Source organism: Chrysemys picta, chromosome 3 (genome assembly GCF_011386835.1).
Source record: "Chrysemys picta bellii isolate R12L10 chromosome 3, ASM1138683v2, whole genome shotgun sequence".
NCBI classification, from domain to species: Eukaryota; Metazoa; Chordata; order Testudines; family Emydidae; genus Chrysemys; species Chrysemys picta.
The window spans coordinates 135,617,892-135,643,419 of NC_088793.1; the positions used below are offsets into that span (position 1 = coordinate 135,617,892).

Sequence of the window (25,528 nt, forward strand, 5' to 3'; positions counted from 1 at the left end):
AATGGGTTTTTTAAATGGTTATGTGTTCTTTCCTTTTCTCGCTTTTCCAGTGCTACATGTTTCATATGTATGTCGGTGTGCGGGCGGGCGGAGGCATTGGTGATGAAATTGAGGATCCAGCAGGAGATGAATATGAGATCTACCGGATCATCTTTGACATTACTTTCTTCTTCTTTGTAATTGTCATTCTGCTAGCCATCATACAAGGTATGTGTTCATACTCTATGGCCACAGGGAAGTGATATTTGAAACCACTGGAATCTTAGTGCCACAGTCATCCCTCCACATACATGATGTTAATGGGAACTAGAAAACCAAAATTTCACCAAAGAGGGGTGATAATAGCTAGGTAGGATGTTTCCCCCAATTCCACATAACCCTAGGAGTGAGGACAGAGCAAGGAGAGGGGGATTCAGAGGGAAAACAGTTTGATGCGTGTGACAACCTGGGGTACAACCTGGAATTGTGGGACCGCTGTGCCCACTTAAATCTCCAGCCTGGCCTGTCTCTCATGATGCTTTGCTAGTGACAAGCAGCAAACCCCTCCAGGTGCTGTAATCACTCAGTCAACAACATGCAGGGACATACCCAGCTAAATTGCATGAATACTCTTTAAGCCACTCATGAACCATATACAGGGAAACACCAGAAAATACCCCACACTTCCCAGCCTTGCATCCTAGAAACATAACGTCTTACACTGCTCAAGATCTTCTCTTGAACAATGTAAGCTCATTGCTTAGTTTGCCGTTTCATGAAAGGATAGTGGACATGCACCAGCCTTTGTAATCTGAGCAGATTCACCAAACACTTTAGACAAATTCACTGATAATGAAGAAAAAATATTAAAATAAGTTTAAGTACAGAAAGATAGATTTTAAGTGATTATCAGTGTTAGGCATAGAGGCCAGAGTTGATTACATAAGAAATAAAAGTAAAATAATCTAAATTCTAAACTTTATCGGACTAAGCAAGATTTGAATCAAGCAGTTTTTCTCACCCCATTAGACGCTATAAGCAGTTCACAGTTCTTAATTCACAGGCTGAATTCCCTGCTCAGCCTGGAGCCAATCTCCCCAGTTCAAAGTCTTTTCATTCAAATGTTCTTGTTACCTTCAGAGTAGGTGGGGGAGGAGAGAGGCCCGGGGCTGATGTCATGGTCTCCAATTTATAACCCCCAATCAATCTAAATGGAAAGATACTGTCTCAAACATGGAGTCAGGGATCATGTGTTCTAGATACCCTGCTGAGACACTGGGCCTGCATTGTCTACGTGCTTCAGGAGGGGTCCACTGGGGGAGTGGATTCTTTTTAACGGGCCATTAATACATGGCTGGCTAGTCCTAATGTAAATCTGTCTTGGAGATGTTAATTTTTCCTTTGTTGCCACTTGAAGCCAGCTGTGGGCATCTCCCAGACTCACAATATATTTCAATAACATATAGCAAACTTCATAATTTCACATACAATGGTAATACATACAATTCAATAGGATAGTAATGTTCAATGGGTCATTACTTCTCAAATGATACTTCACAAGGCATATTTTGGACAAAACATATCATAATCATATAACGGTGAATATGTGGGTACAGGATGTCATTTTGAGGTACAGTCACAATGGGGCATGCTTCTCTTTAAGTCTGTGGCAAGTTACAATGCTTTAATCACAATACATTATTGCTACTAAGAGCAATACCAGCTCCTCCATCATGGTTTTTCTATTCAGAGAATAGGGCTACACATACAAGATGGGTGTACCACATATCATTGCAACAGATATGAAGTAGGACATGCAGGTAGGCAGGATCCTGTAGTGCAAAAGACTAGTGACTCTTGAGATTCTCTCCAGTACAGCTTGACCTCCAATCCATTTTCGCCATTATCCTTTCTGGATCCGTTCCATGAGTTGTCCCGCTTTCAAGGCACTCATACTAGCACAATGAGTGCAGTATAGAAGCTTAATACAACAGAAGAGAAGATATGGAGCAGCAGCAAGGCAATAGATTTGTTCTTCAAAAGGTACAGAAAAGGAGGGCAGAAGGGAGTGTTTGGCCCATAGTAAACAAGCCTTTCAATCTTTCTCCAATGAAGAGAGAGGCTCTCCCATAAAAGGAATACAAAATCAAGGCTTTTAGTATCCAATACTTGGCTTTTGTCAAATTTTCAGTAAGAATCCTATCACTTACATTCTTTGAGTAGATGCAACTGTGTATTCCACTTAGGCATGGGTGCACCCAATGCACCAGAGCTGGAGAAGTTTGCCCAGCAGTATCTGTATGGGCAGTGCTAGCCCTAGCCCCTCCCCTGGCCATATAAGGGCGGTGCTGCCCTGACCCTTTCAGTAAGTTTCTTCTTATTACCCATGGCTAGAGTCGGAGCTCTTTGCAGTATCTTCACCTCAGACTTTTGTTCTCCATTTCTGAGAACTTTTTCTTTGGTTAAGTTTCATGATAGTATAAGTTTTAGTTAGAGTAGTTAGCTGCCCTGTGATGTGCCTTCAGCCGGGTTCAAGCATTGTCCATCGTGGGAGGGGGCCATCCCCAACAGTGATCCCCACGCAAGCTATTTATTGTGTCTCAGGCCTTGTCTACACTACGAGAGTAGTTCGATTTTACTTGCATCGAATTTTTGTAATCGATATTGCAAAGTCGAGCGTGTGTGTCCACACTAAGGACAGTAATTCGACTTTGTGCGTCCACACTAACGGTGATAGCGTCGACATTCGAAGCGGTGCACTGTGGTCAGCTATCCCACAGTTCCCGCAGTCCCCTCTGCCCATTGGAATTCTGGGTGTAGCCGGCAATGCCTTCTGGGTAACAAAATGAGTCGAGGGTGCTTTTGGGAAACTGTCGTCATCCGTCCATCACTCCCGCCCTCCCTCCCTGAAAGCGCCGGCGGGAAAACAGTTCGCGCGCTTTTCCAGTCATTGACAGCGCGGACGCCACTGTACTCCGAGCATGGAGCCCGCTGCGACCATCGCTGCAGTTGTGGCCGCTCTCAACGTCTCGCAGCTTATCATAAAGGTTTCCCTGAGGCAGATGCAGAAAAGTCAGGCAAGGAGGCTACGGCACCGCGGTGATGTCCTGAAGTCTGAGAGTAGCACAGACCTGTCAGAAAGCAGGCGACCCAGCGCCGAGGACATCACAGTGGCAATGGGTCATGTTGATGCCGTGGAACGGCGATTCTGGGCACGGGAGACAAGCACTGAGTGGTGGGACCGCATAGTGCTGCAGGTCTGGGATGAATCCCAGTGGCTGCGAAACTTTCGCATGCGGAAGGGAACTTTCCTGGAACTTTGTGAGTTGCTGTCCCCTGCCCTGAAGCGCAGTGACACCCGGTTGCGAGCTGCACTGAGTGTACAGAAGCGAGTGGCCATAGCCCTGTGGAAGCTTGCAACGCCAGACAGCTACCGGTCAGTCGCGAACCAGTTTGGGGTGGGCAAATCTACCGTGGGGGTTGTTGTGATGCAAGTAGCCAAGGCAATCGTTGATGTACTGCTGCCAAAGGTAGTGACCCTGGGAAACGTGGAGGCGATCATAGATGGTTTCGCAGCGATGGGATTCCCAAACTGCGGTGGGGCCATAGATGGAACTCACATCCCTATCCTGGCACCGGACCACCAGGCCACCCAGTACATTAACCGAAAGGGCTACTTTTCCATGGTGCTGCAAGCACTGGTGGACCACAGGGGACGTTTTACCAACATCTACGTGGGATGGCCGGGCAAGGTTCATGACGCTCGTGTTTTCAGGAACTCTGGTCTGTTTAGACGGCTGCAACAAGGTATTTACTTCCCGGACCACAAAATAACTGTTGGGGATGTGGAGATGCCTATAGTCATCCTCGGGGACCCAGCCTACCCGCTAATGCCCTGGCTCATGAAGCCCTATACTGGCGCCCTGGACACTGAAAAAGAACTCTTCAACTACCGGCTGAGCAAGTGCAGAATGGTGGTGGAGTGTGCTTTTGGCCGTCTCAAGGGGAGATGGAGAAGCTTACTGACTCGCTGTGATCTCAGCGAAACCAATATCCCCATTGTTATAGCAGCTTGCTGTGTGCTCCACAATCTCTGTGAGAGCAAGGGGGAGACCTTTCTGGCGGGGTGGGAGGTTGAGGAAAATAGCCTGGCTGGTGATTACTCACAGCCAGACAGCCGGGCGATTAGAAGAGACCAGCGGGAAGCGCTGTGCATCCGGGAGGCTTTGAAAGCAAAGTTCCTGAGTGAGCAGGGTAACCTGTGATTTTATAGTTTGTGTACTGAGAAGCTAAACCTGCCCCCGTTTCTTTACCCAGGTAATGTTGACTATCCTATCCAGTTACATACCCCCTTCACCCCCCCTCCAACACACGTGTCGAAATAAAAATAGTTCTACTTTGTTAAAGCACACCGTTTTCTTTAATACTGTTTTAGCGGGAATTTTTTAAAACTGGGACGCAGACTGTGGTGCGGGGCGGGTCTAGTGTTGTGATGCGAATGCAGCTTCTAAACTCAAGGATTGACAGGCTCCGCTGCGGTGGGATGCTTGTTTCAACGGAGCCTGTCACCCCTCCTGATCGGGACTGTGTGTATGGGAGGTCTATTTGACTTTGTGGCAGGGGGAGGACGGTTACAGATCCCATGCTGTGTGGCTCTGTGATCCTGTCTAAGGACCGGCGCTTAAGATCTGTAACTGCCCTCCCCCGCCACAAAGTCACAGAGCAACCCACCCCCCCCAACATTACATCAAAACAACCTCCCAGACTAACCGGGGCAACTAGTCACTGCATCACTGCACTGTGTATGTGCCCTGCTGCTGTGCCTGCCCCCGACTATGTACCCTGCCAAAGGAGACTGTCCTGTCCAATTTCCAACCCCCTTTCCCCTCCTCCTCCAAAAGAACATGATTGAAACAGTAGTTAACAGAAACGAATTTTTTATTATCAACTACACATGGCATTGGGAGGTGAAACTTGGACGTGGGCTTGTGTCAGGCGGGAAGGAAAGAACTTTTCAAATTTTGGGAAATGAGAGCCTTCTGCTACTAGAGCTCTCTGCAGGGGTGGAGTGAGAGTTAGCAGGGACTCTGCCGCCTCTCCTTCTTTGCACTTTGGGTGAGGTGGGTATGGGACTTGGTGGCGGGGGAGGGCGGTTAGAGATGGACTGCAGCGGGGCTCTGTCCTCCTGCCTCCGTTCCTGCAGAACATCCACAAGGCGCCGGAGCGTGTCCGTTTGCTCCCTCAGTAGTCCAAGCAGCGTTTGAGTCGCCTGCTGGTCTTCCTGCCGCCACCTCTCCTCCCGATCCATGTTGGCTTGGTGCATTCGGGTCAAGTTCTCCCGCCACTGGGTCTGCTGTGCTGCCTGGGCTTGGGAAGAGGCCATAAGCTCAGAGAACATGTCCTCCCGTGTCCTCTTCTTCCTACGCCTAATCCGCGCTAGCCTCTGGGAGTGTGATTCCAGGCTAGGTTGTGAGACAGTCGCAGACGGGGCTGTGGAAATGGGAAAAAGGGAGTGAATTCCTCTGAAAGATAAATGTAGTTGTGAACAAAGAACATAGTCTTTCTCTGTGAACAAGACCATGCACAGCACCTTTCACATGCGCACTCAGCACAAGGTCGAATTCTCGGCCTTCGCATTCTGTGCCTGGGGTCTTGAACAGCACATTTGAGAAGCGAGGCAGCACAACGGAATTTCTGTTGCAGGCAGACATGGTAAGCCGTACACTTGTGGCAGTTTAAAACTTTTATATTACCACTGGCCTCATTTCACATTTAAATCAATGTCAGTCCCTGCTGCCAGCAATCCGGCAAGCGGGAACTCTGCCCCTGTCCCACCCCCTCGCGGCTGTCCCCGGGAATGATCCCTTTCGGCTGCCCCTCTCCCGCCTCCACCGCGTGGCTGCAAACCAGCGGTGACAGTTCTGTAAAGGAACGGGAAAGCAGTCCCAACACTAACATTCCCCTACCTAATTAAAAGCAGGTCACCATGGCCGACATCACCCTGATGAGGATCTCCGAGAGCGACAAAGAGAGAATGCTCCGGGAAAGCCTCCAAAGACCAGGGCCGTATGCCGCCCTGCTGTGCAGAGCAATGATCCCCGAGTACCTGATAATCTCGTGGCGCGGCAACGTGTCGTACTTCGGAGGACCCAATAAGGCCGCTCTCCCCAAGAACCTCATGCAACGGCTTTCAAGTTACCTCCAGGAGAGCTTCATCGAGATGTCCCAGGAGGATTACTGCTCTATCCCCGCACATATAGACCGCATTTTACTGTAGCTGCAGTAGCAGGGAATACACAGTAGAGCGGCTTGTGCAGGACAATCACTGAAAACCGGACATTGCTAGATTTCTTTTCAAAACTTGCACTGCCCCTTACTAAACCGTTAAGCGCCTAGGGCACACTAATCATGAACAACCCATTCTTTTAATTGTTAATATTCCTGTTTTGTTAAAAATAAATGTTTAGATGTTTACAACACTTACTGGCTGATCCTTCACCAGATTCTGTGTCCGGGGTAATGGCTGGGGACGCTTCGTAGGGGATCTCTGTAAGGGTGATGAAGAGATCCTGGCTGTCGGGGAAATCAGCGTTGTGAGAGCTGCCAACTGCCTCGCCCTCCTCATCTCCTTCCTCATCTTCCCCGTCCCCTAACATGTCTGAGGAACCGGCCGTGGACAGTATCCCATCCTCAGAGTCCACGGTCACTGGTGGGGTAGTGGTGGCGGCAGCACCGAGGATGGAATGCAGTGCCTCGTAGAAACGGGATGTCTGGGGATGGGATCCGGAGCGTCCGTTTGCCTCTTTGGTCTTCTGGTAGCCTTGTCTCAGCTCCTTGATTTTCACGCGGCACTGCGTTGCATCCCGGCTGTATCCTCTCTCTGCCATGTCTTTAGAGATCTTCTCGTAGATCTTTGCATTCCTTCTTTTGGATCGCAGCTCGGAAAGCACGGACTCATCGCCCCACACAGCGATGAGATCCAAGACTTCACGATCAGTCCATGCTGGGGCTCTCTTTCTATTCCCAGACTGCACGGCCATCACTGCTGGAGAGCTCTGCATCGTTGCCAGTGCTGCTGTGCTCGCCACGATGTCCAGACAGGAAATGAGATTCAAACTGGCCAGACAGGAAAAGGAATTCAAATTCAAATTTTCCCGGGGCTTTTCCTGTGTGGCTGGTCAGAGCATCCGAGCTCGCACTGCTGTCCAGAGCGTCAACAGAGTGGTGCACTGTGGGATAGCTCCCGGAGCTATTAGCGTCGATTTCCATCCACACCTAGCCTAATTCGACATGGCCATGTCGAATTTAGCGCTACTCTCCTCGTCGGGGAGGAGTACAGAAGTCGAATTAAAGAGACCTCTATGTCGAACTAAATAGCATCGCAGTGTGGACGGGTGCAGGGTTAATTCGATTTAACGGCGCTAACTTCGACATAAACGCCTAGTGTAGACCAGGCCTCAGTGAAGAAGACATTAGAGAGTTATGATCCATCTGCAAGTCATTCACAAAAAGGACTCTCGTGGCGAGAGACTTGCAGCTGAATTGGCACCTGGTAGAGCAGATCGTGAAGACTGCTTCATCACTGAGGCCTTCATCCATTCATCTGATAAGTGGTCACTTTTGGATCTGACAAGTGATGCCACTCCATGTTCGGGCTGTGGCATTTCCCTCAAGAGAAAGAGGGGTCATTCACTCTCCTCTGGTACAGTGAGAAAGAAGTCTGATAAAATGAACTTGGATCATTCTAGGGCTTGGGGAGACTCCTCCTCATTTCCTAAGAAGAGTGCTGATCTGTACCATACTCCCTCCGGCACGTAGAATGGAGCAAGTCTATTCAACTTCTCCCTGGTATCAGACTGAAATCAGTGAGAGCCTGTACTATCAACTCCGGTTTTGGCCGTGGGGCATCTGTTGAGTCCAGTATCCATGATGTTGATACTAGCAGTGGCTATTTCCATCCCGGCAGCATACTGGGTGGCATCAGACCTCCTTTGCTCTCAGTCCCAGACTCTCCACTGATTCATGAGCGCTCTGGTGCCATCACTTCTACTGCCTTATCCTCTGTTGTGCTCTTGGCACCTCCTGGCTGTGTCACAGAGCTGCCCAGGCCTCGGATTGTTTAATGGAGGCCAACACGTGCCTGGCACTGAAGACCCCCTAGCCACTGGTGCGTATTTCAGCACCATCGTTGTCTTGGCGGCAGATGCCTTCATTGAGCTTCGTACTACTTTAGCCTCAGTACTGGCAACTCTCCAAGTACCAAATGGGAGTGTGTCTCATTCGATACCATCAGTGCCAGTCCTCAGTTCCTCTTCATTCCCAATGCTGCCCCCATATTGGGACTCGAATACCACAGACATCTGGGTCCTAAGCACCATCAGATTGGATTATGCCATATAGTTCCTCTCCATCCCTCCTCCCCACCCCAATCCATCTTTCTTCAGGGACACCTCTCAGAAGACACTGCTCCTCAAGCAGGTCCAGTCTCTACTGGTGCTTGGAGCTGTAGAGCAGATCCCCCTGCAGCATCGGGGACAGGGATTCTACTCCTGGTGTTTCCTGATCCCCAAGCCCAAAGGAGGGTTGAGACCTATCCTTGACCTCTATGATCTCAACAAATACATCAGATATGTGAGATTTTGTATGGTTACTCTAGCAAACATCTTCCCTGCCTTAAATCATAATGCCTGGTTTGCTGCCCTAGACCTTTAGAATGCTTATTTCCATGTAGCAATTCTTCTGAGCCACAGGAGGTTTCTCCAGTTTGTCATGGCAAACTGGCACTGTCAGTTCATCACACTCCGTTTGGGTCTGTCCTCCGCTCCCTGGATTTTTACTAAATCCATGATTGTAGTGACAGCATATCTCAGGAAGAGGGCATTCATAACTTCCCATATCTGAACTATTAGTTCCTGAGAGCAGGTCCATAGAAGAAATCCTCTCTCATGTTCGCTTCATGCTACATTTTCTTGATCGTCTATGTTTCATCTTAAACAATGGGTAGTCAACATTGGTTCCAACTCAAAGAATTGAGTTCATTGGGACCCTGGTAGACTCTACAAGTTCAAGAGCATTTCTGCTGACTGACTGATGCCACACTATTTGCCACCTATGTCTGAAACTGCAGTCTCAACCCTCAACCTCAGCCCATGTATGCCTAAGGTTATTAGGTCATCTGGCTGCATACACACAGGTAGTCCAATTTGCCAGAATGCACTTTCATTCTCTTCAAATGTGGCTGAAGTTGGTCTATCATCTGAATCATCATCACTTGGACAGACTAGTCTGACTTAATCCAGGATTGGCAGATGCCTTATGATAAAGGGTGGTTCAGGGCAATGTGTGCCAGGGCATTCCCTTCGCTTGGTCCCCGCTGACCAAGACTTTTCTCACCAATGCATCCAATCCTGATCATCCTGCAGGTCATTCTCAAGATGAAATTGGATCATGCCAAGCTCTTTATCATTGCTGTACTGTGGCTGAGATAGTATTGTTCCTCTGTTCTCCGCACATCATCAGTTTAGCCTCCCATATCCCTTCCTCCCCACCTCCGGACTCTGCCACACAGTCAGGTTTTGCACCCAATGCTCACCTCCCTCCATCTCACAGAGTGGATGCTACATGGTTAACGAGGAGGAAGAACTATATTCAGAGGCAGTCAGGCAAGTCTTGCTAACTAGTAAGAAGCCCTCCACCAGAGTGACCTATTTAGCCAATTGGAAGCGGTTCTTGATATGATCATTAGCCCATGGAGTTCAACTGAAGCTGGATTGTATCCAGGAAACGTTGGAGTACCTGCTACATCTTCAGTCTTCTAGGTCTTGCATTGAGTTAATTGAGAGTCCACCTGGCAGCGATTTCAGCGTTTTATCCACAAATCCGTGGGACATCAATGTTTTCAAACCCCATGGCAGTGAGATTTTTTAAAGGAATCACTTGTCTCTATCCGCCGTTTAAAGCGTGATTCCTTTGTTCGGCCTTAATACTGTCTGAGTGACCCTTCTGAGACCTCCTTTCAAGCCTTTGGCAACTTCTTCTTTCTCCCTTCTGTGTCAGAAAACTGCCTTGCTTGTAGCGATAACGTCTGCAAGGAGGTTGTGTGAATTGCAGGCTTGATGGTAGAGCACCCTTACATGCAGTTTTCTAGAGACAAAGTAACCCTGATGCTGCATCCTAAGTTTTTATCCAAGGTGGTTTCCCAGTTTCAGTTGAATTGAGCTATATATTTACCAGCGTTCTTCCCTAAGCCACATTCAACCCCAGAGGAACAACATCTCAACACTGGATGTCAGGCGATGTTTAGCTTTTTATCTGGATAAGACCAAACATTTCTGTTCCTCATCTCTTTTGTTTCATATGCAGACTGAATGAAGGGTCAAGCAGTCTCTTCACAGATGATCTCCAGGTGGGTACATTCCTGTATCCTGACAGCATACAAAGTAACCCAGACTAGGCCTCCTTATGTCTCCTCATTCCACAAGAGCCCAGGCAATATCAATGACCTTTCTATATTGGACATTTGCAGAGCTGCCACCTGGTCTTCTGTACGTACTTTTAAAAGCCACTGTGCCATTACTGCTGCATCCAAATCAGATGCAAACTTTGGGAAGGCAATCCTGCAGTCCTTGTTTAAAGAGACTCAGAGCCCCACCTCCTACAAGTACTGTTTGTAAATTACCTAACTGGAATTACACAGCTGCATCTGCTTGAAGAAGAAAAGGCTACCTACTTTTAATTGTTATTTTTCAAGATGTGGCACAGACATGTATTCCACGATCCACCTTCTGTCCCCTCTGCATTGGAGTCTGTACTTCTGACGTTTGGTGTGAAGGAACTGAGAGGGTCAGGCCACCTCATATGGCCAGATGAAGGGCTTAGGGGACAAGTCATGAGCGCCGCCCCTATGGGTACTGCTAAGCAAAGTTCTCTGGCTCTGGTGCACTGGGTGTGCACACACCTAAGTAGAGTACATGTCTGCATCACATCTCGAAGAAAAGTTATGGGTAGTTAACTGTTCTTTCACCATTGTCTCTTGTGAAGGCTAAACTTACTTTTTTAAAAAGCAATAGCAGATGGAAAGAGATGAACATGTGTGCCTGTTAGAATGAACATACTGAGAGCATTAATTGAAGGATTTGCCATGCAACCAAAATAGTTGGGTTCTGAGAGGTGGGATGTTGCAATTAAGGCTACATAATATAGTGCCATCTGTCACTGTGTCAGGTTGCTTTGCTCATACATGTTGGACAATTGCTTCTTTGCCTGAGGACATTCTCCAGTGGGAAATTCCACATGTTTCCATCTTGTCAGCTCTTTTGTTCATCGTTTACATGAGGCCTTTGGAAAGGTTAGTGAGGAGGCATAGGTTGCAATGTCTTCAGTGTGCTGATGACATGTAGCTTTATAACTCCATTTAAACTGTCCCAGCTGGAGATGTCATTGCCTTATTCATTATTTGAGAGAGAATGCGGTGTAGATTGAGACCCAGTCTGTAAACCTGTATCCTGTGATCTGCACTGGCTGACTGTTGGTTACTGGATTTTAAGATGGTTGGTTTTGACCTATAAGCCCGAAGTGGCCTGGGACCTACCTACCTCATAGACTTCCTTTCTCCCAGTGGCAAACTATCCCTAGGTAGTCAGTGGAGATGCCTGAGCATAAGCTCAATCGTTACCAGAGAGGAGGTGGCTGACAGGGCCCTGGATCTTTGGAACTTGCTTTCCCTCAAGTCCATAACAACCTGAATTTGTCAGCCTTCAGAGCACTCTGCAAGACCCACTTTTCTTTTTTTGCTGTAAGGAGATGGGGAGTTGGTTGTGATGCTTTGGTACTCTGGAGACTGTGGGAAGTCATTTATTTTTTATTGTATTTATGCTGATCCTGGGGTATTAATTGTTCTAGGAGAATTAAAGGGCTTTGGTTTGTTTACAATGTGTCTATGTAATCAAGGTGTGATTGCAGCTTGTGTAGGCATACCCATGCTCATTTTAACCTAGCTGCTTCAGGCTAAAAGTAGCAGAGAAGGTGTGGTGGTGCAAAATTGTCAAGGATGCCCACAGCATTGAAGAGGATGCTCTTTTATTACAGTTATAGTTTGTAAAAATTCAAATCAATATATACATCCTTTTGGAGTAACACATGTCAAGAGTTTGATGGTTTCATTGCTTTTATAAATAATGATCTTTGATTGCCTTGTACCAGCTAACATGTAGTTAGATGATGAATTTTGCTCTGAGAGGATACCTCCCAGCTTCTTATAGGTGTGCTTAGATAAGAGTTCTCAGCTATGTGGCAAATTGTTTACAATTCTGATGTGTTGTCTCAAAGATTCAAGCAAACTTTTGTTTTTAAAAAGGCATTTGTAAAAAACAGAATTCCAGGTTTTGATAGCCTCAAGCAGTGTATCTCATGCTGTTTGCTTTTCCAGTTTGGTTTCCCTGGTTGTGAGTAACTGAATATAAGTTGACAGGTCTTAACTGTAAAACTTGAGCCTAATTCTCATCTCACTTTCACAATTTGTACAGCAGTAAACTCCATTAACTTCAGTGGCATTGGTCTTATTTATACCAGTGCAAGTGAGGGAAGAATCAGGCCCTTTGTATTTATAATATAGGTCTCTGACCCTAGAATGTTTTTTCCTTTTCTGTTTCTCTAAGAAATGGCCCATTACTTCTTCGGAGCTCTGTTAATGGAATTCCATTACTAAGTGACAAGCATAGTGAGCGCAGGAGCTGCAGGATGCACATAGCCCCTGGCCATCTCCATGGTATTCATATAATAAAGCTATGAACTCTGCTAAGTATATAGTAGTATCCTTTTATTGGGTTGGGGTTTTTTTTTTAAATAAAGATTCCATTACCCTACAAATGTGTGTCTACCTTTTACCTACTATATAAAAGAAAAGGCTAGGGCTGTACATATAAAACAGAAATCCACTTGTCCCAAAACACCCAATTAAAAAGTATGTTACAAAATCTCTGCCAGTCTAGTTGGAGGGACTTGTTTTCTTTTTGTGTAGTCAGCTTTGTTTCACATATTTAGACACAAGAGTGATTTTCAAAATATATGAAGGTTTCTACTACTTCTGGAGACAACTTCTCATTTGATCTTACTCCGTCAGAGCGCAACCTTGGTTTCCATGGGTATGCACATTTTGCCATATTGTACTCTTGAATGTTAAGTATCATTTTTATTTAAACACCAGGTTTAATTATTGATGCTTTTGGAGAATTAAGAGACCAACAAGAACAAGTTAAAGAAGACATGGAGGTAAGAAATGATAAGCTCCTAGTTGCTTCACCCTAGCATATTTAAGTAAAGTGCTGGTTGCCAGAATGTCCATTCATTATCCAAATGCGATGATTCATCAGAGAGTAATTTTAAACTGACAGGAAAGTATGCAGTTAGCAGTACAACAAAGGGTTCAGTATCAAACAGCATACTGGGCAAGATTCTGTCCTCAGTTACCCCTCAGTGAAACCATATTGAAGTCACACAAATAAAACTGCAACAGAGAGTCCTGTGGCACCTTTAAGACTAACAGATGTATTGGAGCATAAGCTTTCGTGGGTGAATGCCCACTTCGTCGGATGCGACAAAGTGAGCATTCACCCACGAAAGCTTATGCTCCAATACATCTGTTAGTCTTAAAGGTGCCACAGGACTCTCTGTTGCTTTTTACGGATCCAGACTAACACGGCTACTCCTCTGATACTTGACAAATAAAACTGAGAGTCTGGTCTACTGAGATGACTTTCCATGACTGACTTTTTTTTAACTGAATGACTTTTTAAATATCTTCTTAGAGCAAATATATTACTATATCACATAAAAGCCTACAGAAACAATTCTGTAGCATTCTGTAGAACAGTCTTAATACAATTCCTTTTAATCAAAGTGCTCTGCTAACAGCCAGGTTACAGAATAGCATTCACTGTTGCCCACTTTTGCCTGTGAAAGGGGTACAGTGGAGAGAGAGATCTTTGACTGCACTTCAGCACTACCAGTTAGAATCACACAGGACACAGTTCATCAAAACTGATATTCTGCTCTTGACACATTTTAGACCTATTTGTCCACTACCTGCAATCTCAGTTGGTTCTTTGGTACATCTGGCTCCTTATAGGTGATAAACTAACAAAACTAAGCCAAAACACCTACCAATTTATTTTTATGTGTCTTTTTATGTTAATGCTAAGGATTTTATTTTATTTTAACTTTGTCAGCTGTGGCTGAATAGAACAAAACTGACCTCAGTGGTTGGTGAAGGCTTTTTTAGTTTAGCTTGGAGGTTCCCAATATTCAGCATTAATGAAACCAGGTTACAAATCATAGAATCATAGGACTGGAAGAGGTCATCTTGTCCAGTCCCCTGTTATGGTTAATCTCACTTGTGTATTTTCTTTGGATATCCTAAGTGAAAGTAGTCTGTTCCTGCAGAGTTCCCATTTTCTTGTTTAAATCTGACTGTCAGAATTCAGAAGAGTATCAGGTACCTGCTGTGTTCTGTAATCTCAACTGAGAGCGTATTCAGTTTCAAATGCGTAAACATAACTACCTTTGAGGTAAAGATTGCTATGGACTACAGTGACTCTTATATTCATTTAAGTAGCCTGGCGAGAACAAAAAGGAAAAATTGCTTTTCAGCCCTGATTAATTCATGCCCTCTTTTCTCCTGATCTATTCCTATTCAGTTATTGATGCCAAAGATTTTTTTACCAAACAGCAAGAAGTGATTGTGACAGCAATTAAATTTCTGTTCATGTGCTTGGCTGAGGCTTAGGCTGAGTCCTTAAAGCAAAAACCTTTATTAAGCACATAGTATATTTCATGTTTAAGAATTTCTAAATAAATTGTTGTGTGCTTATTGGGTTTTTTTTCCAAAGAAGCTAGCACTGTTATAGAGCATTTCAACAATGTATATATTTTCTGGATTTTTTTAGACCAAATGCTTTATCTGTGGGATAGGCAATGACTACTTTGACACAGTGCCCCATGGCTTTGAAACACATACCCTGCAGGAGCACAACTTGGCCAATTATCTGTAAGTACAGAACCACACAAACATCAATAACTCATGACTTCCATCAGCCCTTGCAAGTAACTAATCAGTCCCACAAAATAAGGGAGAAGGACCACTGTATAGATTTTATATGCTGTATGAGTGAACAAGAGAGGTATAGAGAAAGATTCCTTTCCATTTTTCTCATTGTGATAGGTAATGCCAGGTTAAAGGTTGCCTGTGTAACCTTAATTCAGCCCCACTATGCATATGTATTATGATGCAGACTTTAATTACATGATTGCATAGTATTTATTCCATGGGCCCTGTCTCATTCAGTGCACAGAATGAGCCCTGTTCTGGGAATGAATTAGTGCTGTGTAGTGAAAGAAACTGTTATTTGCAGCAGAAATTGGAAGGTGTATAGCAAATGAAGTAGGGAACAGATAGCATAAAAAGGACAGCCGCACAGTTAAGGCAGTTGAATGCTGCCCTGGAGAATTGGATCCTATCACTGTCTATGCTATAGAGTTCCTGTGTGGTGCTAATCAAGCCATTTAAACCATTTTTTTCACAAGTGGCTACTAATTGTGTATTCTTGATTATCTGGGTGCCCAACTTGAGACGGAAGTGCTTGGTTCTCACAGCTGCAACTAAAGTCAATGGAAGCTGCATTTGAATATATAAAGTGCTATCTAATGCTAAGTATTCTGAAAAATCTGGTCCTAGGTACCTCAAATTGGGCACTCAAAATTAATGGTCATGCTTTACGTTTATATTTTATAGAGAGAGATGTCATGTCTAGAATGGATTTAGTATAAAAATGAGCTAGATTATGAAATCATCAGCATGTGTGTAAATATGCCAAAGCATCAAGCCTAGAGTATTAATAAAACCACAGGGTTATATTCTGCTGTCAAAGTTTTTTCATCTGTATTGACTAGTTTGAACCACAAGATCTAATAAAACACCCTCTTTAATAAACTGTTTAATAAACTGATTCTGAAAGCCTTAATCATCTTGAATAATGTGTATTCATGGAAACAGTCTCCTTGACTATTCACCAATGTAAGTGTGTACAATAAAGCCCTAATTCACTAGTCTGAGACAAGAAAATTTCAGTTATAATTTTCCTATTAGAAGGGTTGGGAAAGCTTCATCTAAGTATCATAACTGCTGCATGGTTATAGTAAACAAAACTCGAATCTCTTACTCTTTTGAGGGTCATCCATTATTAATTGTAGTCAGCTAGTAAAAATGAATGATGGGTGAACCTCAGAAGTGTTGAGATTGTGTGTGGTTTAATATATATCTAAAATTCTAAATGTCATGCATATATTGTATATCCATTAACAGAATTATTCTTATTCTATAAAACATAATGGCAAACATCCATCTGTCTGTATTTCTCCTTGGTTTTCTGATATTTCCATGTGCTTGTTTCTGATGAAAATGTCTTTGTCTGTAGATTTTTTCTGATGTATCTCATTAACAAAGATGAAACAGAGCATACAGGACAGGTAAGTGAGCACTGTTTATACCAGTACTATTTAAAAACTGTTAGTGATAAAAGTCAGGAATGTTCAGTATGGCACAACTAGATAAGAATTCTAACCAATCGTATGAAGCTCTCCCTGTGGAACAAGTGACCGCATTCAAAACATTCCTTAAAACTCACTTATTTTGGCCAGAGTTTCATTGTTAACCTCCTCTTCAGCACCTTTGCATCTGTTCTGGTACCTGATTTTGTACTCTTAAAATTTGTCTCCCCAAAATAAGCATGAAAGGAAAATTGCAACTAACAAAATACGTACATCCCATTAAAATAACAAGTCACTTGACTTTTTCCTATTGGCTATCTCCCTCGCTTCCTTTGTTATTGTTATTACTTACGTGGTTACTTGTAATTTATATTGTATTCATTTCAAAGCCAGGACAGTGCCATCTATCTCTGTAAAATACCATTTTCTCCCATGGTACTGTATAAGCAATATTGAAAGCTGATTTCCATAAGAGGCAGGCTTATTAGACATAAGGACAATTATAGTGAGACTTGCACCTCTTAACGAGGATATCAAACTGGATTCTAACTTTCAGATTGGAATAAGCATTCACAAATTTGGCAAGGGGAAGAGAATTTGCTCATGTACAATGAGTAACAGTGTGTCCATTAATGACATACAGCACAGATACACATGAAATTCAGGCAGGTGACATTCATTTAAGAGGAGAACAGATAAAACTAAAGCTTCTTAAATTTCATAACATTTTATCCAAATGAAATTCTAACCACTTGCTCAGCTCAGCCTATTAGTCCCTATGCTCACTTTTTCTCTCCCCTCCCTGGAGAGCAAGGAGGCAGGACTATGGATCCATTCCCTTCCCTCCCTTTCACCAGCATGCAGAATAGGGCTGGCTCACCCAAGGAACAATCCAGCACAAGGAGCAGCCTAGAGACACTGTACACTGCTGTACACCACCCCCAAATCACTCTTGCAAAGATAAGAACTGCAGACTCTCATTTATTTTTTGTTAATTTCAGTGGGCTCTGCAGGGGCTTTAGATGGCACAGCCATGGATGGTGAGCAGATACGCCATACCAGAGGGATGTAGCCAGAGGCCAGAGAGAATGCCCTCTGAGGCGAGTGTACTCAGAGCCTCCTCCTACTTCTCTTTTTGGGAAGTATATCATAGATTCTCCCACAGTGCTGACAGCTGCATTGCTGAAAGTTGGAGCCCTGCCTATGCCGTCTTTGGGTTGTCTTTCTATCTAGCTACTGTGACAAAGTTCCTCCTCTATCTTGGTGGGTCCTGAGCTTATTGGCGGATTTTCTTGCCTCAAAGATTCACCATGTGGGTTGGGGAACAGCCCAAAGGCCTTCCCCTCTGGAAGAACCCACAGTCCAGGTCAATTGGGAGGTTTGAGGGGAACCCGGGCCCGCCCTCTACTCCAGCCCAGGGCCCTGTGGACTGCAGCTGTCTATAGTGCCTCCTGTAACAGCTGCATGACAGCTACAACTCCCTGGGCTACTTCCCCATGGCCTCCTCCAAACACCTTCCTTATTCTCACCACAGGACCTTCCTCCTGGTATCTGATAACACTTGTGCTCCTCAGTCCTCCAGCAGCACACCCTCTCACTCTCAGCTCCTTGCACCTCTTGCTCCCAGCTCCTCACACTCACACCACAAACTGACATGAGCGCCTTTTTTAAAACCCAGGTGCCCTGATTAGCCTGTCTTAATTGATTCTAGCAACTTCTTAATTGGCTCCAGGTGTCCTAATTAGCCTGCCTGCCTTAACTGGTTCTAGCAGGTTCCTGATTACTCTAGTGCAGCCCCTGCTCTGGTCACTCAGGGAACAGAAAACTACTCATCCAGTGACCAGTATATTTGCCCTCTACCAGACTCCTGTACCCCACTGGTCTGGGTCTGTCACACTACATACTTATAAGGCTCACCTCACTGTAGCAATCATTCATGTATTATTCCTCACAACACCCCTGTTACGTGAAACACTGTTGGCACTAATGCTTCCTTGCATTCAAAACCCACAAACGTGATATGGGTTGCATCTTGCACAGGTGCACTTGATGAGAAGAGACTTTCCTTGCCCTCATTCCTTTCACACCTTCACAAGGGCAACCAGAACTAAACCATATTTTTGGCAAGGGTGCTTGTTAGTCTTCACAGGCCATATCTTCCAGTGGCTTCCTTTTTTGAATGAGCATCTATGTGCATGAATTGTATAAACTGGAATGTAAAGATCTGCTTTCTTTACAAACATTCACATTTTGAGTCCAGATGTAGGTGGCTACATGCTTTTTTGGGTGCAGATAAAAGGTAAACTCTTTGGGAAATGATGCCCCAAAGATTTATTTTACCAAGATTTTTTTTTTCTTGCCTTCACTGTTCTTTGAAATGTTCTTCCAAACCTTTTGACACTTCCTCAAGCCTTTTAGCTACAATTGTCAACAGAAAAAAAGTGTGCCAAACGTGCCCAGACAGCTGGACTTCCCACTGAGAGCTGTGTAAGAGTGATCGGTAAAGTGATGGGTAGTTGCAGGTCCTACACACACAGAGATTGCTTACAGTACACCACAGGGATACAGCACATTTTTGCTGTTTGTTTAAACTGTTCTCTCTGAAATCTGACAAATATACTAAACTACTGTAATCATGTTCTGTCTATATACGGCCTGTCAGTCTTGACTGGGTGCACATTTTATAAACTTGTTTTACTGTTTCTGAATATCTATTTTGTCCTTTGACAATGACATGTTAAACTAGACTAAAATGTTTACCTCTGTTTTGTAAATTGATAATATTTGTTATGGAAAAATACTGCTGCATTTATGTTTGCTCCATTGTTTGACCTTACTTATTGTGTGTGTTGACCCACTGCATACACTGAGTCCAGACAGTGACTACCAATAATCACGCCAGTCTGGTTAGTTATTCAATGCTTTTATTTAGATGTGGGGAATGAGAGAGCCCTCTGAGCTATCTAATCAACTGAATCACTGGTATTTGCTACAATAAAATGCTGTCTCGTTTTGTTTTTACTGTATTATTCAAAAGCTGAAGAGTCACCTTTAAAATGTGCAATACACCAGATTCAATGAATGTAGGGATATATTTGGTATAAGCGCTATACATCAGGACAAGACTAGTAAACTATCTGTTAAAACAGGTGGGGATAAAACCTATAGTTAGGGGAAACTTCCCATTTATGGATTCTACCAGAAATTGATATCATTAAAGCCATTGTATTATTTTATATATTGTACACGGGCATGTTTGAAATGCTGATGTAGAAATTCAGCGGAGGTTCCTTTAAGGATCATTAAAACACTAATCTTTAGCTACAGTTTGGTATTGTGGGCAACTGTACTTGAGCTTCAAGTTGCTCCTGGACATAAAAGAGCAAAACTAATTGTTTTGGCCAGGTCTACATTGGGGGGGGGGAGGAATTGACCTAAGATACGCAACATCAGCTACAAGAATAGTGTAGCTGAAGTCGACGTATCTTAGGTCAACTTACCTCGCGTCCTCACAGTGCAGGGTCGACTGCCGCTGCTCCCCCGTCAACTCCGCTTCCGCCTCTCGCCGCAATGGAGTACAGAAGTCAACGGCAGAGCGATCAGGGATTGATTTATGCCGTCTACACTAAACGCAATAAATTGATCCCCAATAGATCGATCACTATCCGCCAATCTGGTGGGTAGTGTAGAAGTACCCTTTGTCTCCATTTTTTATTTCATCAGAAAGAAGGTCAAAATTCCTGAGCTCTTCAAGAGTCTCTTTAAACTACTCCCTAGCCTAACATGTGTGTGTTTCTATAATACTTTCATCCAGGAGATAGAAACCCAAAAGCCTAGACTAAAATGAACTAAGTTGTTAGTGTGTTCCATCACATATAGGTTCATACACAGCAGATCAATTTTGAATTGAATCAGAAAATTTAGAACAGAATGTAGTCTTTTTTGAAAGATGAGGGATGACTAATGTACTCTCACTGAATCAGATTAATTATTTAAATCTCCTGTGTCTTGCAGGAATCCTATGTATGGAAAATGTATCAAGAACGGTGCTGGGAGTTTTTCCCTGCTGGTGACTGCTTCCGAAAACAGTATGAAGACCAGCTCAACTAAATACGAATCGCCACTGAAAATATATCTATCCATCTCCCAACTCTTTAGGGAAGAACTGATTTCTCGACTCTCCAAAGCTGTGTGCTTTTTGGAGCACCAAAGCTATGTTTCTGATTACCTGACTGTGCTGGGTTTTTTCCCTGTTTATTTGCTTTGAGAACAATGGAGTAAAGAACAATGAAAACTTAAAACAGCAACTCATGGGGGGGGAAAAAAACCACACACCCACACATAAATCCCCATACATAACATGCACACACACGAAGAGGCAATTATTTTATGAGACTGCCAGATGAATCCCTTGATTCTGAGAACACACGTGGGGTAATGTGGTAGTGACATTCATTCAATCTATTTATTTCATCATCCTGGAAGAAACTATATAGTTCACAGAGCACTGTAAAGGATTGTTTTGGACACTAAGTTGTGGGGAAATAGTGCCTTACTATATGTGGGTTGAGCTATGCAGAAGATGAGTGCATGATGACATATTATCTTTTCTTTGTGCCGTCCCTTTCTTCCAAGTTAATATTTATTTTGTGTTTTGGTGAGGTTGCGGGGGGAGGGGTTTGACTGTGCACATCTTTTTAATAAGACTGGCGTGTCTCAGGACAAGAGTAGGTTATTCTCGTCAAGCTAAGTTCACATTTACCTTCCTCTTTTGCTCTTGCTCTTATTTTGGTAATGCTCTGATGCAACACTGCAACTTTATGAAATCTTTGTATGAAAACAGATTGAAAAACACTTTAAAAAGAAATATTTCATTGCATGTTTATTATGCAAGTTTAAAACCAAGAAACAAAAAACAACAACCTTCAAAAGCAAGTTGATCAACATGAGAAAAACAATCACAATAATCATACTCATAGTAATAAAGTGTTGTGGGCTTTATTGTACATTTGGAATCAGTGTCATCAGCCAACAATGTATATGTTATGAACTTAACGGTAGTTTTGGTTTAATTTCTTTTTCTCTTTCTTTCATTTTTGCCACCTGTGATCAATAGTGGAGTTAAAGATTTTCTTGTTAGACCATTTTTTAAAATCAAAGCTGAAGCAATATCCATTCAGGGATTCCATCAGGTCCATCATGAAGCACCAATGATGTGTACATCACTCCATTTTGAGTCCTTTTCAATTGTAATGGCAGTCTTTACAAATAAAAAGAGAAATTCAGAATGGAAGCAAGGTGGTTTTGCTAACATTTGAGCCTTTTCTTACTGAGTTTGCTAGTTATACCTGATTTAACAATCAGGATCACTCTCTGCTGTCTTTTTGTTGAAATTATTATCCTCCTGTGCTCTGTGGTGATCCCACTTTGCATCTTTTTCACTCATAGTCCACAACTTCATCTGGTCATAAAGGCAAATCAGTAGCTTCACTAGCACTCAGTTGTAGCTAAGAGAAGTGGGAAGTAATTGTTATGAATATGGTGTTTAAAAGCCACAAAAATCATATTTAAATCCCTCCCAACCTCTAGGGCTGTTCAGATGTAGGCTGTCAGTTCAGCTGAACAGAAATACAGGGGCCATTCTGAAATTTGGGTCCAGAGCAGGGTTGAGATTTCAAATACCCTAACATTCCAGGGCTCTTTGAACCCAGAATTTTGGTTTATAATTATGATTATAAAAATAGGAAACAGCTGCCAGGAATTGATTTGTTTTCTTATTCACTACCCCCCTGAGATGTTAGCAGAAGAGGTTTTCCCTCTCACAAAAGCACATACAGTGGTTTGTTATAGATTTTGCTCCTGAGCACCAGGCTGATGATATTGACTTAGTTTTAAAGCTCAATGAAGTACTTGTTTCAATAACTAAATTCAGAAGGAAGAATATGGACTTTGCAGATAGATATATGAATAGAAGAGGGATGTCTCCTTAATCTTGACTTTCCACATCAGACCTTCCACATCATTCTCTACTGTTTGAGCCCAAGACTCTGTAGCACCCAATATGTGTGAAACCACGTTAATAAACAATGGGCCCATCTTTGGTGGTGGAACAGATGCTTACCATTTCATTATATACATCTGCAGCTACTGAATAAATCTGCCCACCCGCCATTCACAGGGACATATGCCTCCTCCCAGCTGATAATGGGTTCACTGATGTCAGCAAGATTTGTCTGGCATTGTTGGAAGTGGGTAGAGGTATGCTTCATGGAGTGGCTGTGGACCATGGGTGTGAATTTCTTCTGCCCTGCATCCCCTGCTCCCTCCACTGAGATACTAGCCCACAGTTCACTATAGTGACCTGGATGTGGTATTCAAAACATAAGATTCAGAAGAAAACTCCAAAAAGTTGAGAATAAAAACACATGTCATGAGAGTATTATGTTTTTCTTATTAAACTGTGTATTTTCAGTAACTCATTCTGATTCTAATGGTGACATTCAGTTTTTTCAAGTATGATCCTTCAAGCAAATCTGTCAAATACTGAAAAGGAAGGAAAGCTATTCAAATACTGCATTTTGGATTCATGCAAAAAGGAAGGGAAATCTTTAAATGTTATAGCTTTTAACTATCACTGATCAAACTGATTTCCTAAGATTTTTGTTGGCAAGCTTCTGAAATGGGATGTTGTAAAATGGAATGCAGCATAAATAATAGCTTATTCACCTGACTGCTGCCAAATTCTGCAGAGAATTAATTCTTTTGCAACTGTCTGGAAAGAATTAAACTTTAAAATGAAGTCAGAAGTGTGCCATGGGAGAAAGCTACTTCCAGGCTGAAGTACAAGGCTATGTGACAATGCACCAGTTGAAAAAGCATGATTGTATTATGTCTACGAATTCAATTACAGTACTTACCTAATGTACCATTAGATATTTTAAGGTCCAATTACATTTACAAGTGCATACATTAATATTTGCATTTTTAAATATTTCAGCCATTACCTTGTAGTTAAGGTATGAACAAGTTATACAAAATATTTCAAGACACGCTCTTTATGAGATGTTGGAGGGGATTTGCTGCTGGTTTTTGATGCATGCTGGGTACAAGGAAGCTACCAACATTGTATATGTGGTCATGTATTCTGGTTAGTTTTAGCAAATAAGTCAAAGAATGAATGATGATGGAGAAGTAAAAAATACACATGAAATAGGAAGTAAATGAGGGTAGAGATTGAAATAGCCATTTGTCTATACAGACCAGTCTTTTGCGGTCAGGATTCAGGAACGTTAGGAGGCCCCTGTCTACGTTGTACTTATCATCAGTGTAGCTCCTTTCACAAGCACTAATAGTCTCCTTTTATCAATCACGAACATCCATCTGTCATTTTATTAGTGATTTTGACATGAGAGAATCACAGAAAGAACAAGGCCACTTAGTCCTTTAAGGCTGATGCTCTCACCCTCTGTATTTTACAAGATTGCCCCTATATCTTTGCCTCTCATGTCTTGTCTAAGCCATTTTTGAAGAGCTGCAGGTATGGTGCATTGCGAACCCCCACCATCAAGTTACTCTTACTAATGTAACATTTTCTTTGCCTTTCATAATTTTTTAATTTGCAGCTCCAGGCCAATGGTACAAACTGCTATGGTCCTCTGAGACTGTGGCTAATTCCCTTCATTTACACTATTACCTTGAAATATTTCTTGGCTGTGATAATTTTCCAGTCCTTTGTTTTCTAGCCTATAATATATCTAAAATAAGAATTTCCTTCTTTCTTAACTAACCAAATGTAGTATCAGTTTAATATCTGGTACAACCTCAATTAAGAAACAGTAGCTGGCATTTCAGAAAGCAGGGGTAGATTTGTTTGCTGACTGTTCTATGTCTAACTTTAATTTTCATAAATGTAGCTCCTTCAGTCTCTCCTCATAGTCTCCTAGTATCTTATCCTTTTTTGGTTTTTGATTCCCTCTGTATTTTCCTTAGTCTTCCTAAAAAGTTGGGGGCAAGGCTGCATACAATATTTCACGTGGAGCCACACCAGGCTAATAGAGTATTACTAGTACTTCTTACGTTACATGTAATCATTTACAAATACATCCAAGAATAATACTGGGTTTTCACAATAGCTTTGCACTAAAAGCTCATATTTAGTTTTCTGTCTCCTCCCTATGTCTTTCTTGAATTAGCATCTTTCTATGTAGTCCATGTGATATTTTAATGGTATCTGTGAGGGTTACCAAATAGCACCTGTGGAAAAAAACGGGACAGGGGATGGGGGGGTAATAGGTGCATATATAAGAAAAAGTTCCAAAAAACAGGACTGTCCCTTTAAAAACGGAACATCTGGTCCTCCTATCTATGCAATTTATCTATTCTTTCTGGTTGTCTTTATGGGGGGGTTTTGTGTGGAATCTTGTTTCAGGCAAAAAAAAAAAAAAAAAAAAAAACCAAACCCATGACTGGCATAAGTGGACAAAGGAACATTCTCTATCAATGCTGAAGTTCTCCGGCAGCCAAATTTCATGTATCTGTTGTGCAAATGGAGGCCAGGAGTCTGCACAGTGTGGAGCTTAGCTTCCTGCACACCAGTGCAACCATGGGTGGATCTACAACAACATGGTCTTGGGACTATATTATCAGGTATTGGATGGGAAGATCTGGGCCAAAATACACTTGACATATCAGCCTTTAAATTTCCTGACAGTAAAAAAAGAAACAAAACCAAATTGGACCTAACTAATCCCTGGTGTAAATCCTTCTCTTTTAACTGTCTGCTGACGTGACACCTTCTTCAAGTACTGTCCCTATGGGTGCTCTACTACAGGTGTGCATACACCTCAAGAGGCGCATGTTCACCTGAAGTGGAGCACACTTAAGGATACATCTCTAAGAACTGCAATTACTGCACAAGGTGAGTAACCTCTTCTTTTCTACCTTCCAAAGCAAATTTGTATAAGGTAAATTACTGCATATAATACAGTAGAACCTCAGAGTTACAAAC

General features: G+C 43.1%; 2 protein-coding genes across 23 annotated transcripts in view; one reads left to right on the plus strand and one right to left on the minus strand.

Moving 5' to 3' along the window:
- The window catches only part of RYR2 (ryanodine receptor 2), a 722,683-nt gene extending 697,704 nt beyond the window's left edge, over nt 1-24,979 (plus strand). For 21 of the 22 annotated variants that reach the window (XM_065589065.1, XM_065589068.1, XM_065589077.1 and 18 more), the window contains 5 exons: nt 51-207; nt 13,184-13,248; nt 14,922-15,022; nt 16,449-16,500; nt 20,536-24,979. In XM_065589065.1, coding sequence (XP_065445137.1) covers nt 51-207; nt 13,184-13,248; nt 14,922-15,022; nt 16,449-16,500; nt 20,536-20,631 — 471 coding nt within the window. In that variant the 3' untranslated portion in view covers nt 20,632-24,979. The remainder of the gene's footprint in view (nt 1-50; nt 208-13,183; nt 13,249-14,921; nt 15,023-16,448; nt 16,501-20,535) is intronic. The other variant, XR_010599784.1, reaches the window with a different exon arrangement.
- Nucleotides 4,900-7,040, minus strand: LOC135982427 (uncharacterized). Its single transcript, XM_065589088.1, has 2 exons — nt 6,464-7,040; nt 4,900-5,469 (listed from the first exon to the last, which is right to left on the minus strand). Exons 1-2 carry the CDS (start codon nt 7,038-7,040, stop codon nt 4,994-4,996), a joined length of 1,053 nt encoding a protein of 350 aa, XP_065445160.1. The 3' UTR covers nt 4,900-4,993.
- Nucleotides 24,980-25,528: the final 549 nt, after the last annotated feature.

Bases quoted from the DNA above. Each gene is read 5' to 3' on its own strand.
- LOC135982427 (XM_065589088.1), bottom strand. From the start codon at position 7,040: ATGCAGAGCTCTCCAGCAGTGATGGCCGTGCAGTCTGGGAATAGAAAG. The intron at 5,470-6,463 runs GTAAGTGTTGTA...CCATTTCCACAG, and splicing joins ATCTGGTGAAGGATCAGCCA to CCCCGTCTGCGACTGTCTCA.